Below are 16,449 nucleotides of genomic sequence, written 5' to 3' on the forward strand. Positions count from 1 at the left end.
GCTTGCTAGTGCTTGAACGAATACGAATGATGAGAAAAACCGACTGACCAATATTCATATATAAACACACGAGAAAGCACTACTATCGCTCTCTCGCTCGTTTTCGTTCCATTCCTGCGCCTTTCCTTTCCGTTCGGCTACCAATACTAGCATAACCAAAACGAATATTCTGTCTTTCCATCGCCTTCAATGTAGTGGCCAGTGCTAGCAAACTTGCATGTTCAGTTTTTCAATAACAACATTCAAACAATATTTTCAAAGAATGTTGCAGATTTGAAAAGAAGGAAGGAGAAGATTTTCACAAACTTAAATTCTTTTGTTTTATTTGTTAGCGCTGATAAAGGCTATTTAGTTTGCTACTAGCAAGGAGCTGCACAAACAAATCGATTTATGCAGTTAATCAACGGAGGCTGCCAAAAAGTTCGAATAAAAGCATGCGACTAGTGTACTTTGCACGTTCTATATTTTATCAATACTAGAGAGGATCGATAAAATAATTCAAAGTGTAATAGCAACATGCAATTGTGGCAACACTGGCCATGAGATGGTGGGGGAACATGCACATTCGTTTAAGTTATGATGGTATTAGCAGCAGAAAGGAATGGAAAAGCAGTGCACGAACACGAGCGAGAGAGGATAATTTAAATTCTCTTTCTTTCGTTCCACACATCGTATTTCTTATATAGACGCTGGAACGATAGCCTACAGATTAGTTGCCCTTTAGTTGGGGCGAAATTCTTGCAGGGCGACAGTTCCGATGAGTCACCAGTAGCTGGGGCACTTTTTCGGACCGTCGTCATTGCCAACTGCTTTACTTCGGTGGACTGGCTGCTTGCTAGTACTTGAACGAATACGAATGAGAAAAACCGACCGACAGATATTTATATAATCGCGCTAATATGCACTACTATCGCTTTCTCGCTCGTTCTCGTGCCGTGCGTGAGCCTTTCCTTTCCGTCCGGCTTCTAATGGCCTAACCAAAGGAGTATGCCGTCTTTCCCCCACTAACTGCTCTCGTCAAGCAACCAAATACGAATAATCATAAAACAAACATGTAGTGGACCTATATATAAACTTTTCATTATTTTATTGTTCGGTTGGTCCACCATTTTGACGGCTCTGTGCGGGATGGGCTGAAAATTTTCACTTTTCCGAGTCGTTTTCGAAAGATTTTTCAAAACACAATTTTTTGTTATTAGTGCATGTTATACATACTTAAAATTTTAATACAGCATAGAGGAACATATTTTCAACAAATTGACCTAAAAATCAAATCATTCTGTTAAGTATGATAAAAGTTATTAACGTTCAAAATCTGACGCGGTGCCGCAGCCGATATTTTGAAACGGGACCCCTATATTGAAAGCTTAAATGTATTCTACATTAAAAAATTGATGAGTCAGACAACTTAGCCAAGCACTGTGTTCATAATCATCAAACAATAACTATCGCTTCATCGCCGCACCTACTCTAACTTGTGTTTGCCGTTTCCTAAACACATGTTCGCAATTTTTTTAATAGTCCAACCTGTCAAAAGCACTGCCACTAATATCACCCCAACGACATCTAGCAGAGCGAAACTTATCCACGGCAGATCCAGTCCTGCCGATCTTAACTGGGGTGCTCCCTTGTGTCGTATAACGTACTCAACCCAAAACGCCGCTTCCGAAAGAGCCGGGATTGGACGATCCCGAAACACAGCCGAAATCCGATCGATATTCTTCTTGTACTCCGGTTTGTGCAGTAGCTCGTCCAACGCCCATCGGAACGAGGTTTCCGTAATGTTCGGAAAGTACAACTTTACGGCGTACCCTCCCAACACAGCTTTGTTCATGTTCAAATGTTGATCGCAGTAGATTGGAATTCCTAGCATTGGAACAGCTCGATGTACACCCTCCTGTGTACCCAGAAGACCACCATGAGTGATGAAGACTTTCACGTTCCGATGAGCAAGAATGTCACTTTGTGGTAACCAACTCTTGATCATCACATTCGAAGGCAAGTTTCGGATTGATTCGTCCTCGTACTTCCATACGACCCGTTGTTTCATCGAGCGGAACACATTTAAAATCGAGTCTAGTTTATCCTGGGGCATATCCGCACTCCGTAAATTCGTTCCTAAACTGAAATAAATGGCACCGTCTTTTGCTTCGTCTAGGAACTTCCGGAGATCGTTCGGAAGAGTTTTTGGTTTTTTAATATGTAAACCCCCTACTTGCACTAAACCGGGAACTTTAGCTCGAGTTGACGTGAGTGGAGTGTGACTATTCAGCAGAATCACGGAAACCTGTCGCTCTAAATCAGCAATCTTTGGTAGAGGACCTTCAAGATGTGCAAAGTTTTCGCGAGCCATAGCTTCCTGCTTGGGCATGTAATATACAGCTCGTAGCAGTAATTCATACAAACTAACCATTGAGTTGTAAGTTCGCTGAGTCAATGTCATTTTGTCCGTGTAGGGTAGGAATTCGTGTGGTACGTGAGACCACATATTCATCATACCCATCATTGGACCCATATATTGGGCGAAGCCGAAAGTTCCTGCAATTACAGTAGTTAAGAAAATTGTGAATCGAAAGGATAAGACCAACTCACCAATAGTAACAATCGGAGCCTGATATTTGTGAGCAAACATCAGGTACGCTTCCTGGTAAAATTGCTCGGCCAATATCAAATCGAACTTACTGTGATCGTTGAGGGTAAAGTTTTTCACGTTTTCCCTCGTGAAACCGTACTGAGCTGTTTCCAGTCCCAAACTGTACAGGAAATCAACCAACATCCGATGGATTGAAATTTCCGTTAAATCGTACAGTGAATCCACCTTAACGGATTTCTTCCAAAAATCGTAAATCGGCGCAATTCGGATTTCGGTGTAGTTTTCGTGTTCCCTCGACAGTGGGTAGTTGCTGATGCTCGTCACCTGGTGGCCACGGTCCAGCAGCTCGTTCAATATGGCATCGATCATCATCCAATGGCTGCGACCGGGGAAAGCGAAAACTCCCAAAATGCGGGATGACTCCGTTGATTGCCATGACAGGCAGGATAGGATGAATAGTGCAAGGCTGTAAGTGTGCTAAAAATAAACATGAGTGTTATATGATGAGATAAGACTTTGGATCGATTTAACTTAATGCAACTATCAAATCTTTGTACGCTGCATTTCAAATATCAAAACTAAAAAGTGAACTATTCCATCATTCCCGCGGAATCGCAACAATATTATTTCATTTAGCTATCAAGTTCAGCACATTTTTCCGCTACCGTACAAACAAGCAAATTGTGCATGTTCGTGTTCGAGGTATTCCAGTATGCAGAATATGACCTCCACCTGGTGAATAAAGTAATGCAAACATTTAACCCGAAGTGCCCTGCTTACAGTTATTTAGTTTTCGCAACAGACGATCTCCGAATTCTAATAAAGCTCACTAACCAAAATCACAATTTGGGCTGAAAACATCTCACTACACTCAAACGGTTTCGCATTACATGTGCGTCCCCAAGTATTCTCACCATTTTAACGATCAACAAACAAAACAAATTTATCACTTTGTTGCTGCCGCTTTGTGATGCTCACAGTTCGTAGTGTGATTGCAAACTGAGAGGATCGCGTCTGGTGAATGATACGGCATGTTCTAAGGCAAGATTTTGCGCGTGACAACAGATCTGCAGAGTCATTCAGCGAAAACGTGCTGGTAATTCGCTTTTGGAACAAATAGTCTTAACTACCAACAACATAGCGTCGCCCTAAAATTTCGCAGCAAGTATAACTGGTTCTCGTGGCTCTCCTATTCAATGTTCGTGCAATATAATGAAGGACTCTCGCGAGGAACTAAGGTATCCACAGACGACTTATAATTAACCCTTCCAAATTTTGTGGTTTTTGAGTACTTGAATAAAGTTTGCCCAGACAAATAAATCAGACTAAGATGATTTGATTGTCTAGGCATAACTTAGCGAAAAGATTCCAATTTTTTTTTTTTTTAAAAAACACGAAAGAGCACAAATGGGCCCATAACTGCTTTTAATCGGTTTAATGATTATTGGCAGTAACCAGTTAAAAGTGACCAAATGATTATGTTCCATTTTCACCTTCAACAAATGTTTCCTCTCACGATAGTTTAGTAGACAAGATGATGTTTAGTCACCACCGCGATGTTACGCCGAAGTGGGACCAGTTTGAGCTTCGTTCATTTTGATATCCACGGCACTTAGGAGTCGTGGTTCATTACCAACGCACAATATAGAAGCAATCAAAGGGGTAGAACAGCGTAGACTGGACGTTATCAATAAATTCCATTTACGAAAATAGAAACCTGGTGAGGTTTGTTTTTGTTGGGTACATATTCCACTGCGACCAGTGTTTTGATCTTTTGTGGCAGGCCCCTTTTTATTGTATGCCACATCAGGGTGTTGTATCACTATTAATCTGACTGATTCCCACTTACTGACTATAGGCATGGTCCCAGTAAGGTATTTTACAACGAAAACGAAGTTTATTGCCTTACTGGGTGCAGTCGTCCATACATCTAAGGGTTGTATTATCCCCTTATCGAAGAATTTGCTCCTTTTGAACCTGACGAGGTTACTCTCAATCTTTGCACATTGGCACATGCTTTACGCTTTGCCTTTGTCATAGAGAAAGGTTATGCAATTGCTCCAAAATTCGAAGTTGTAACCGAGGCCCGGAGGGCCGAGTCTCATATATATGTCTGTGTGAGTGTGGTTTTTAGAGATCATTAAATAAGTTGCGAGAAATTCCTGAGACGGGAAAAAATGTACAAAAACCCGAAAATCTCAGGGAACGGGTTTAGGCTGACATCACCCGACCCTCTAAAAACAATTGCTCTTGCCCAGAACCTGATTCGTCCCCTGCACTACCCTACGGTATTACTTACTGCCAGTTAGCACCGCAACTTCCTTCTCGTACAATTCAGCGCCATTTACTCGTTGAGCTCCCGACTTGTTCGCGAACTACTCAGTCTAGTCCCCGACGGTGGACCTAGCCTACTCCAAATGGAGAATTCCCCGGCGAGAGAAGTTCTCCCGAAACCGAGCCAACCATCCAGGTGTCGAGGTCAGTTCGGCAATTCCGGTGGAGCAGAGCGTCCGGTTCACTGGTGCCCGACGACCCGCGACTGGTGGTGTCTAGTCGCGGTCTACTCAGTCTAGTCCCCGGCGGTGAATCTAGCTTACGCCGACGGAGAGTTCCCCGACGAAGGAAGTTTTCCCGATACCGATTCTTCTTTGGTTTTAGCACCATAATTTCCCCTTTGACTCCCTATCGCTCTACTTTCCCGATGAGCCAATCAGCTCCCGCCCGCACTTGTTCACGAACTACTCGGTCTAGTCCCCGACAATGGATATAGCCTACTCCGACGAAGATTTCCTCGGCGAGGGTGGTTCTCCCGAAACCGTGCGGTAGATTTCTCCTGATACCGATGTTCGTTTCTGTGAACCATTTAGCTCTCCGTGTCGTCCCGATCTACTCGATCTATTCTCCGGCGGTTGATCTAGCCTACTCAACGGGCTAGCCAGTAGGTGCTGAGGTCTATCCGGCGATTCCGGGTGGAGCGTAGCTTCCGGTTTACCAGCGCCCCAATGACCCACTGCTATCTTTGCGACGCGGTCTGCTCGGTCTAATCTCCGGCGGTGGATCTAGCCCACTCACGAGCTACCCGGTAGGGTTTCGAGATCAGTCCGGCGATTCCGGTGAAGCTTGGCGTCCGGTTCACAAACTCGGTGCTACGTCACGTACCTCTCAACTGGTCCCCGGTGGTGGAAGTAGTCTACACAGTTGGAGAGTTCCCCGGCGGCGGAAGCTCGCATGTCCCATGTATGTTTGTCGTGACACATCAACGATATTGTCAACTGTCACAGCATGTAGGGGAGACCGGGGCTAGTTGACGGTGTTTTCAGTTTTCAATTTTAATCGCTTTGATGTAGGTAGATCTTGCAAAATAGAACACGCGGCATGAAAGAGCAGACTGTTGGCAACATCTCTATTTTTTTAAAGTGTTTGATGCATTGTCTTCATTTTTAAAGACAAAAATATGTGACGCGGATCACCCGCCAACTTACCCCGGCCCCGGGGTAAGTTGGCGGTATGTGAGTATACGCCAAAAACTAAGCAATCAAATGGAGATTCAATTACTTCAAAGGTCCTTCTGGAACGTGCTGAATTTCTTTTCGAGAAAACTGTATATTAACCGACATTTGCTATTATATTTCAGTTTCAATACCTCGGCATTTTGACTATGACGCGTACTCCCTATTCAAAAGCAAATTTTCGAAATTCTTCATGCAATTGGCCGGAATAAATGTCTCCTACATTGGCGAGATACTGTAGCCCCTCGACTTGCTCAGTGGGTGTTGGGAGGTGAAATATGCTCTATACTGTGGGTATTAATCAACTGCTTCACTTGTACTCACCAGGACACTCATTCGGCAAGGGAACAGATGGAAACGGGTTCATCGATTAATGTTCGCACCCGAGGGGAAGGAAAGCCAATTCACCGATCCTAAAATAAAAGATAAATACTCAAAAGCGGCTATGAACGACCAGGCCACCATCCAGTGATGAGGCTTGAAACTCCTTTATGAGCACGGAAATACACGAAGCGGACAAACGAGTGTATAAGTATTAAATTGGGCTCACTGTTTTGCAAAGAGACTACCAAATCACCGATTTCGTGAACATTACAAATATATTTTCCATGCACGGCTTTTAGATTAGGTTTGACGTCATTGAGGTACTTGCGGTTTATAGTTCAGGCAACTCCGATGTCGGTGGCTGCGACGGGTACCCGGAGCGATTGCTGGAGCAGTTAACTGGTGGTGAACTGGGCTGGTGATGGTGTTGGTTGGTAGTGGTGGCTGTTTCTAACGATTATAATGACTAGCGACGGTTTCTTTCCGTTATGCAATATCCGGAAGTCCGGCGAGTGAGTCCGAATGGATTTTATCTTGTTCGGTTTAGGCGTGGCTGATGCCCAGATGGTAATGGCGACCTGGGGAAGAAATTCTCCGGAATGCGTTCCGGCCCAAACATAAAATATCCTCTGGGGACCTTCCCTACGAATTAGTACCAGTGACGCCGTGATTTGACCTCATATATACAAGCTCTGTTGTAGATTAATTAAATTACCTTTTAATAATTGTATTGTAGCCTAAATATGCCGAATGAGGTTAATTGTTCTCCTTTCAGCGTGAATCTGTCAAAAAACATTTTATTAACACTGTTCCTACTATGCTTGCCCTTTTTTTCCTTACCAAAAATGGTCTATTTTACACTTTCTACTTCTACTTGAACTATTCTAATCTTTAATCTTCGCCTATCACCTGAACCTACAACGAAACACACATTTAACATACAGTCTATTCTAACGACACTAATTTACAATCGGCCCTATTCTGCGCGGCGTGTGACGTGAGACGACTAATCTCACCTCACTCTAAGTGACTTTTCTCACCCAATTCTGAAGAGTCACTTCGGGTGACGCGAGACGCCCATTTAACCGCAATGAAGAATCTCACCTCACTCGAGTCGACTCTCAGAATCGGACGAAAAAAGTCACGTAAAGTGAGGTGAGTTTAGTCACCTAGTTTAGAAGAGGTCGAACAAATAAGTTACTGAGCTAAGGCTATATACTACGATCAAATACGATCGGGTATTTGACCTGACCGATGGCCTAAAGGCTGTCATTGGCAACACTTCTACTGACCACAACGTCAATTGATGGATTGTTGCGCGACATTAAAAACGTCAGACTTGGCGGGCTATCACTCAGACAGCTTGATATAATACCCAGGGTAGGAATTAGGATGGGTGCACCTCACTGAGCAAATCACGTGTAGTATTTCATTGTGGTGAAGCCGACAATAAACGGTGTAACCAACGGTTACAATACACAAGAAAAAGATTTGCTTACTTTGGAGTAAATTCCAGAAATAAAAATTTTTGATGTAAATAGTACCGCCAACTTTCCCCGCGTGCAGCACCGCCAACTTACCACAACCGCATATTTTATTAAAAACTATTTAAAAAATAACTTTTGTTTGTGGCTGGAAGTAATATCTCTACGGATATTGACAGCTCTTTTCACGCGATATCGAAAAACACAATCATTCGGGAAATAGATTGAAAATTGCCCTAAATAACGCAAAGTACTTAAAATTTTGAAAATTTACTTGGCATGCTTGAAAACACAATTGCACCCACAACTTCCACCAAACAAAACGTTTTGCAACAAAACCACATTGGATAACGGGTTTCACTTAACTTGAGGTACACAAAAAGAGACAGCGCTATATGTCTAATAGAAACAGAGAAAAAGGGATTCCGCCAACTTACCCCAACCGCCAACTAGCCCCGGGCTCCTCTATACCCCTGCAAGCTTTTTCGAACCTAGACCATGTGTTCCGGTGTCTACCTGCACGGTCGCCCACTCCTCGCAAAGGGGTGACGAAGCATGTCCAAACCGATGCAAGTACTTCCGGAAGCATCCGTGCCCGGACAAAAACTGCGTTAAATGGAAGTTCACCTCTGCATGCTTCCTATGTACCCAAGCAGATAGATTCGGGATAAGTCGGTCGGTCCACCTTCCTTTCTCCGCGTTGTCCCACTCTTGCTGCCACTTAGCCAACGAGTCCGCTCGGACCAGTCTCCTTGCAGTACATGTATTTCTCCGCTGGTAGCATTCCACGTCCTCAGCCAGTGTGATGTAGATGGGAATCATCCCGGCAATTACGCAAACCACCTCCGACGATATCGTTCTGTACGCACTCGCAACACGAACAACCATTCGGCGAAACGTGCTTGTAAACTTCGTGTGGTTCCGCTTTGAGTTCAATGCAGCAGCCCAGGCCGGTACACCATACCTCAGTATTGAGGATGAGACACCCGCCAGGAGACGTCTCGTGCTGTATCTTGCTCCTCCGTAATTCGGCATGATCCTTGCAAATGCGTTAGTTGGTCTCGCAGCCTTCTCACATACATAGTCGCAATGGCTGTTGTAATTTAACCGATCGTAGACCATCACACCCAGGTGCTTCAGCGCACGCATCGATGGGATGGATTGTCTCCCGACGCTGATCTCGACACGCTTAGTTTTTTTACAGTTGTTGACCAGCACTACCTCGGTCTAATAGCGAGCAAGCTGCAACTTAATGTCAGCCATCCAGATTACCACGATGTCTATTGTCTCTGCCGTCAACATCTCCACCTCCTCAAGGGTCTAGACAGTTATCGTCAAGACAACATCATCTACAAAGCCGACGATCTCAACACCCCTGGGCAGTTCCACTGTTAACACTCCATTATACATTATATTCCAGAGCGTTGGGCCAACTATGGAGCCCGGAGGTACTCCCGCCGTGACCCTAATCGACCTCTGCCCCATGTTCGTTTCGTAGACCAGTACTCTGATCTGGTAACTTTTCAGAACCTTGCATAGATAGTCCGGAACCCGCATTCTTTGCAGCGCTACGGTGATAGCCCCCCCAGTTAGCACCGTTTAACGTGCTCTTCAAGTCTATCGTGTCCACGGCGCAGTAGCGGTTACCCCTTCTCTTTTGTTTCAATGCTTTCTCCGCGCTCGCGATGACTGTGCGGATGACGTCCACCATCCATATCCCTTTCTGGAACCCAAAATGCCTCTACGATAGTCCGTTCTCACTTTTAACGTAGGTCGTCAGCCTGTTGAGAGTGACCCTTTGCAGGAGCTTACCAAGGGTATCCAGCAGGCATATAGGCCGATACGATGCTGCATCTCCTGGTGGTAACTCCAGTTTCTGGCAGTAACTCCAGTTTCTGGATCTTCCATATATCCGGAAAATAGCCATTGTCCAGGCACTATCCTGAACATGTCCGGAAACGCCAGGATCGCAGTCTTCAGTGCCACGTTGGGGATGACATCCGGTCCGGGCGTTTTCTTCGCTTTCAGCCCTTTTGCCACAATAAGGAGCTCGTCATTGGAAGCTCGATTTTCACCAGCGTTTCCACCATCTGCATCAACGTACGGTGTAGGCGGCCATGCGGTTGGGTCGTGCTTCTGGAAGAGACCCTACACAATAATTTTCAGTTTGTTGGCGCACGTTTCGACTAGCGTCATTGGATCCTTGATCCTGCCCACAACGACACAGTAAGCATTGCCCCCAGGGGGTTGGCGTCTACTTCTCTGTACAGCTCCTTGTAGCAGATGGACTTGCTTAGCACTTTCTCGAGTTTAAAAGCGGCCCTGGCCGCCTGGAATGTTATCTTACACACTTCTCTGGCTGCCTCAGATCTTGCTCTCTGGACGCGTCCTCTGGCTTTTAGGCAGGCAGCCAGGAGGATGCTGAGCCTGTCGCTCCACCAGTACGCCGGGCACGGTAGTTTCTCGGCTCTATTTTCTTTAGCATTGTTACATCACATGCCCTCGCTACTGTTTCCGATAGCTCATCGGCACTCGGAATTGGCATAACGCTGTCAGTACGAATTGCTTCCACAAAAGGTCCTTGTCAAAGTTCTTTATTTTCCACTTCCGCTCGCCAGTTCTCACTCTCGGTGTTACCGCACAATTTCGCCGACCAATGGTGTAGTGGATCGTTTGGTGGTCACTATGTGTGTACTGCTCACTAACTCGCCAATTCATGTTATCCATCAGCGAAGGGCTGCAGAATGTTATGTCGATGATGGATTCTCGACCGTCTTTACAGAATGTGGTAGCGATACCTTCGTTGCACAGTCTTACATCCAGCTTAGTTGGTTAGCATGCTACCCCATTCCACGACCCAAGCTTTAAAGTATCCTCCTATAACAACCGGCGTTCGTCCGACTAACGAGTAGGTTAGTGCGTCCAGCATCCGATTGTACTGCTCTGGTGTCCATCTCGAGGGAGCATAGCAGCTACAGAAAAATACGCTGTTGATCCTGGCGATCACTAAGCCTTCGTGTGTGTTATCCACCACCCCTTGGACAGGGAACCCGCCCATTACTTGTATTGCAGCCATCCCGGCACCATCCACCACCCCGTTACCGTTATCGGGAGGAACACGATACGGCTCTGCAATAATTTCAACGTCGCACTTCCTTTCTGTTTTTTTTCAATTTGTTTATTTGATAAGGCACGTATGCGTTAGTTTAAAGGTGCCATTTTTTCGTTGTTTTACATTTTGAATTTCTTAAAACTAGGGGGTTACACATTTCAATATTATTTTGTTTTATATAATGAAACTAAAAAAAAACTTTACAGCTAACTTATACATATAAAAGAGGGTATAATATAATATTCGTAAGATTTGGGGGACGGGTCATTTTGTGTGTTCTTTTTATAGTAATACACTTTATGATTTTCAGAAGGGAGATTGTAGGAGAAATTAATTATTAACTAAGCGGAAAATTTTACAAGCTTATTAACTAGAAATAACTAGAGAGAGTGGTTCAAGATTAGGGGGAATTAATTAGGGCTATTTTAAAGTAGTGGTACTATTGTGCATTTCTTAACGAGATTAAATATTGATAAACTAAAACTAGAAGATAGGGGGGCACATAAGTTTTGGGAAGATATTCAAGGGGAGAAGGGGGTGAAGTCATACATCTGTGTATCAGAGACATGGGAGGGAGGGTGGACAAGGCTAAAGGGGGGGGGGGGGGGGGGGCAGAAATAAACTTTCAGTTTCCGGCATCAGGAATTAACGGCCAGGATTACAGATTCGAACGGCTTGATCAACTAAAACTAGAAGATAGGGGGCACATAAGTTTTGGGAAGATATTCAAGGAGAGAAGGGGTGAAGTCATACATCTGTGTATCAGAGACATGGGAGAGAGGGTGGACAAGGCTGAACGGGGGGGATATAAACTTTCAGTTTCCGGCATCAGGAATCAACGGCCAGAATTACAGATTCGAACGAATGTATCAAGTATTGGGACGCCGGGCGGTTTTCCTCGAGCCGGCAGGGGTTCCTCCAGACGATTTCGTAGTACGGCTCAGATACGGATCGGAAACACACCGCGCTGCGCGTGTGATGTACTCTAAATCTCGTGTTGTTGGTTCATTCGACAGATGTTTTGTCTCGTCTTGGAGTCGTATCAAACCATCGTTGGGGTACGGTAGGCGGAAGAGGGCACTTCTGGGAATGATAAGAGAAAAGATAGGGGCATTTAAATTTGGATGTTGATGGTTTTGAGGAACGTGTATATAAGGGACATGTAGAGAATATCGCGGCTTGCCAGTACATCTCGAACCGGGACATTGGGTGATCTTCCTCGGGCCCGAAGGGAATCGAATAGTTGAGATCTGGCAGAACAGTACTCGGCGCATGCCCAGACAACATGTTCGATTTCGTGATAACCGTTGCCACAAGCGCAGATACCGCTATCCACGAGCCCAATACGCCGGAGATGTGCGTCCAGCGTGTAGTGATTGGACATGAGCCGAGACATCACGCGAATGAAATCCCGACCCACATCCATCCCCCTGAACCAAGGTTTCGTCGATACCTTAGGGATTATCGAATGTAGCCACCTTCCCAGTTCACCATTGCTCCATGAAGTTTGCCAACTTTCGAGGGTTCTCTGATGAGTAATACTGAAAAATTCGCTGAAGCTAATTGGTCTTTCATATATGTCACCTTGTAAAGCGCCCGCCTTAGCTAAAGAGTCCGCTTCTTCATTACCTGGAATGGAGCAATGCGAGGGAACCCAAACTAAGGTAATCTTGTACGATCTGCTTCGTTTCTGTTGTACGTTTATGTACGCAGGGCATTTGAAGCCACCCGTCACGTGGTCGTTTCCGTCCTCCGGTTTGCAGATCATGCACCTTGGTTGCTTCATGCAGTACCTAGCAACGTGCCCCTTTTCTCCGCATTTTCTACACAGTGCAGACCTGTCTGTGTGTATGTGTGTATGTATGTATTTATGTATGTATGTATGTATGTATGTATGTATGTATGTATGTATGTATGTATGTATGTATTTATATATGTATGTATGTATGTATGTATGTGTGCGGATTTATTAACAAAATGTCAACATCGGTTTCTCGGAAATGGCTGAACCGATTTTTACAAACTTTCATTCAAATGAAAGGTATAATATAAGATGTTATTCAATTTCATTTTGATCCGACATCTGGTTCTGGAGTTACGAGTTGAAGAGTATGGTTACAAAAAAAAATTATTATGATTTGTCCACATCGGTTTCTCGGAATTTACTGAACCGATTTTGACAAACTTGGTTTCAAATGAATGGTACGTTTCCATCGGCTGCTATTGAATTTTGTGTGGATCCGAGTTCTGATTCCTGAATTACAGGATGATGAGTACGATTACGCAGCAAATCCCGATTCTAACGAATTCTGCGATGAATGTAAAAAGTTGAAAATGTTTCCAAATTGTAGCCACAACTGCTTGGACTTGTAGATCTAAGTCACTAACAGTCATTCAAAGTCTCTATGCCACATTGGCCACCATCGACGGATCCGGAAGCCACCGATTTGATCAACTTAGTCTCAAATGAAAAGTATTGCGTCCCCGTGAACTGATATTAAATTCCATCTCGATCCGACTTCCGTCTCCGGAGTTACGGATTGTGGATGGAAAATTACGATTCAAACAGATACCGCGATGTATGCAAAAGGGTAAAAATTTTGCTAAAATGGGTGCCAAATAGCTTGCATTTGCAATTTTAGGTTACTGACGGCCAACCAATGTCTCGTTGACCGCATTGACCACCATAGACGGATCCGGAAGTGCCCCGGAAAAGTGGTCATCTTTAAAAATTAATAAACTCACATCAGTTTTCCAAAGAGGGTTCGGCAACATTGAACTCACCAAGTATAAAAAGAATGTAATAGGCATTTCCATAATGCCATTAAATCATAATTTGGATAAATGAGAAAGGCATAAATTCACCTCTCGGTGAATTAAAACAGGTTTTTGTAGAAAGCAGTGGCGGATCCAGAGAGAGGGTCTTATGGGTTCGGACCCCCCCCCCCCCCCCCGAAAATTTTCATGATAAATTTTGAAATAGTTTATATTTTAAATTCATTCTAAGTTCAAAATCATTCCAAACCAGATTCAATTACCAAAACCGATTTTAATTAAATGAGGGTATTACATATTTCGTATTGAACAATGAACATTTCAAATTCGAAATTTTGGACCCCCTCCGAAATTTTTTTCTGGATCTGCTCCTGGTAGAAATGTTTATGTTGCCGCGGTGGCCACGATAAATCAAGAACGGCTTACTTGTAATGCAAAAACCAACAATTTTTCTTTATTACATACCTGGACGCCTTTCGCGAACAAAGAATTTCACAAAATTCAGTTTTGTTACATGATGGCGTTAATTTATCCAAAATATACGATTTTGAATGACTTAGTGACTCATTTTTTGTCCTAAAACATAGAAATATATTCCAAATTAAAATTTCTTCGTTCACAAACAAGTCATTGTAAGGGACCATTCATAAATTACGTAACGCAAAAATTGCAACAATTGACTAACCCCCCCCCCCCCCCCCTCCATGTAACAAAATGTCACAAATTGCTCTATACCCCCCTCCCTTATTACGTAACAAATTCCGGGAATTTTTTTTCTTCAGTAAAAACATGTTACGTAACCTAGCCCTCCTCCCCCATATGTCACAACATGCCACAATTGGTCGTACCCCCCTAAAAGCGTAATTTGTGAATGGTCCATAATAAGAAACGAAAGGGTAAGAGTTCGACTGGTTTTGATTTTGCGGAGAAACCGTGGTCATCCCTAAACCGTTTCTGAAAAACACGATTTTGGGCAATGTTATTCAACCTACTTAGAGACATATCTTCCAGGACCATACTGATTATCTTCTGAGATCAATTTGATGTTGCCGACGTGCCATTCATCCATCTTTAGTAGCCTCACACACGTACTGCCCAGCGATCGCAAGGAAACAGTATGGGTACATTATTAGTTCGATATTTTTTTCTTGAATTCTTTAACTAAAAATAATTCACACGTATTTTTTGTTTTGGCTGAATATGATATTTTTTTCAAGTTTTTTAACTTTTGAAATTTATAAAATTGAACATTTTTCAATCACTAATAACTCGGAAACGATTCGATATATGGAAGACAAATTAAATAAAAAAGTTGCAATTATTAGAAACATATTGATTTTTTTTTCAAAGTTGAACAATTTTATTTACTTTTTTTCCCTTTAAATATTAAGAATTATGTTAAAAAGATTGCGTAAAAATTTGGGAGTGGATATCAAAATACTTTGCAAGATATTGCAATTATTAAGCTTAAACCAAGGCAATTTTACACTAAACGTCCAGTTATAATTGAAATATCTCGTACAATACTTCGAGTTCAATTCTGAAATAAGTTATATGGCAAAACAAAATTTGGTAAGCTCATTCGAAAGAACAATTATTTTATTTAATTTTTTACATATATCGAATCGTTTCCGAGTTATCAGTGATTGAAAAATGTTCAATTTTATAAACTTCAAAAGTTCAAAAACTAATAACTTGAAAAAAATATCATATTCAGCCAAAACAAAAAATATTTGTCAAATCTGTTTAGCTAAAGAATGCAAGAACTTTTTTTAAAATTAGCTAAAATTTTGGTTGTAAATCTGACGTGGAATGACCCATATGTTTCCTTCCAAATTCAAACGTAGAAATAGGTCAATACCAAAGCAAATGGATAAGCTTATGGATCAAAGAACTCAAGAATAAGGTGGTAAGCTGTCATCACAAGATTATTTTCGTTGTTTATTTTCTGTAACCATGATATATTTCTTATCTTTTCAATATTTTTTCACTTAACTGTACACAGTTTATTTCTGCTTCCCCGAAATATAGTAGCATCTTTCCTTCGCCCTTTACGTGTGTTATTCATTTCACTCACTTCCATCTTCCTACACGCGTTCACTTCAGCTAGTCTACTAGGTTATCCTGTACATCATTGAAACATCTAAACCGATGTTCATCAGCCCTAAAAGTCATGTTGCTTTCTGTTAGTATCACGGGTTACCAAGTTTCGACAGGTGAATTGATGTGGTTATGGATGGGATCCTGTCATTTTTCCGAGTAATACACATTTCCAACATATTTCATTCAAATTGAACACCGTACCCAAGCATATCCCTACCCTTTGCCGATACTACTGTTCTTGATTTTTTTCTTCTGATTATATTAAGTATTTACACCGAAAGTAAAATATTACAGTCAAACTTACACGTATTATTGTTTGTTAAGGGTGTCTATAAGATTAATCGAATGACGCTACAATGATTTACAGTGAATGTTTCCAGTTATTGATCCAGTAAATATTGTTTCTAAATATCTATTATGTATAAGTGTATATGCACGGTAAGGATGTTTGTGTTCGTAATTTGTATTTGTTTTGCTTTGCTTGTTTTATTTTGGTTTGCTAAATTTGAATATGTAATGCAAGTAACAGTCACATTCATCGATAATAAC

The 16,449-nt window shown here is 42.7% G+C and overlaps 1 protein-coding gene across 4 annotated transcripts; it reads right to left on the reverse strand.

The window, feature by feature from the left end:
* Positions 1 to 1,150: 1,150 nt before the first annotated feature.
* LOC131690717 (UDP-glycosyltransferase UGT5-like) lies at positions 1,151 to 7,524 on the reverse strand. Of its 4 annotated transcripts, XM_058976666.1 has the most exons (5): positions 7,267 to 7,524; positions 7,142 to 7,208; positions 6,427 to 7,055; positions 2,593 to 3,070; positions 1,151 to 2,538 (listed from the first exon to the last, which is right to left on the reverse strand). In XM_058976666.1, exons 3-5 carry the CDS (start codon positions 6,436 to 6,438, stop codon positions 1,466 to 1,468), a joined length of 1,563 nt encoding a protein of 520 aa, XP_058832649.1. In that variant the 5' UTR covers positions 6,439 to 7,055; positions 7,142 to 7,208; positions 7,267 to 7,524; the 3' UTR covers positions 1,151 to 1,465. The 4 variants fall into 4 exon arrangements, with proteins under 4 accessions (XP_058832649.1, XP_058832650.1, XP_058832648.1 ...); XM_058976667.1 differs by lacking the exon at positions 7,267 to 7,524 and having other exon boundaries at positions 6,427 to 7,245; XM_058976665.1 differs by lacking the exons at positions 6,427 to 7,055; positions 7,142 to 7,208; positions 7,267 to 7,524 and adding an exon at positions 3,428 to 3,732.
* Positions 7,525 to 16,449: the final 8,925 nt, after the last annotated feature.

This window comes from Topomyia yanbarensis, chromosome 3, assembly GCF_030247195.1.
Source record: "Topomyia yanbarensis strain Yona2022 chromosome 3, ASM3024719v1, whole genome shotgun sequence".
Lineage (NCBI taxonomy): Eukaryota > Metazoa > Arthropoda > Insecta > Diptera > Culicidae > Topomyia > Topomyia yanbarensis.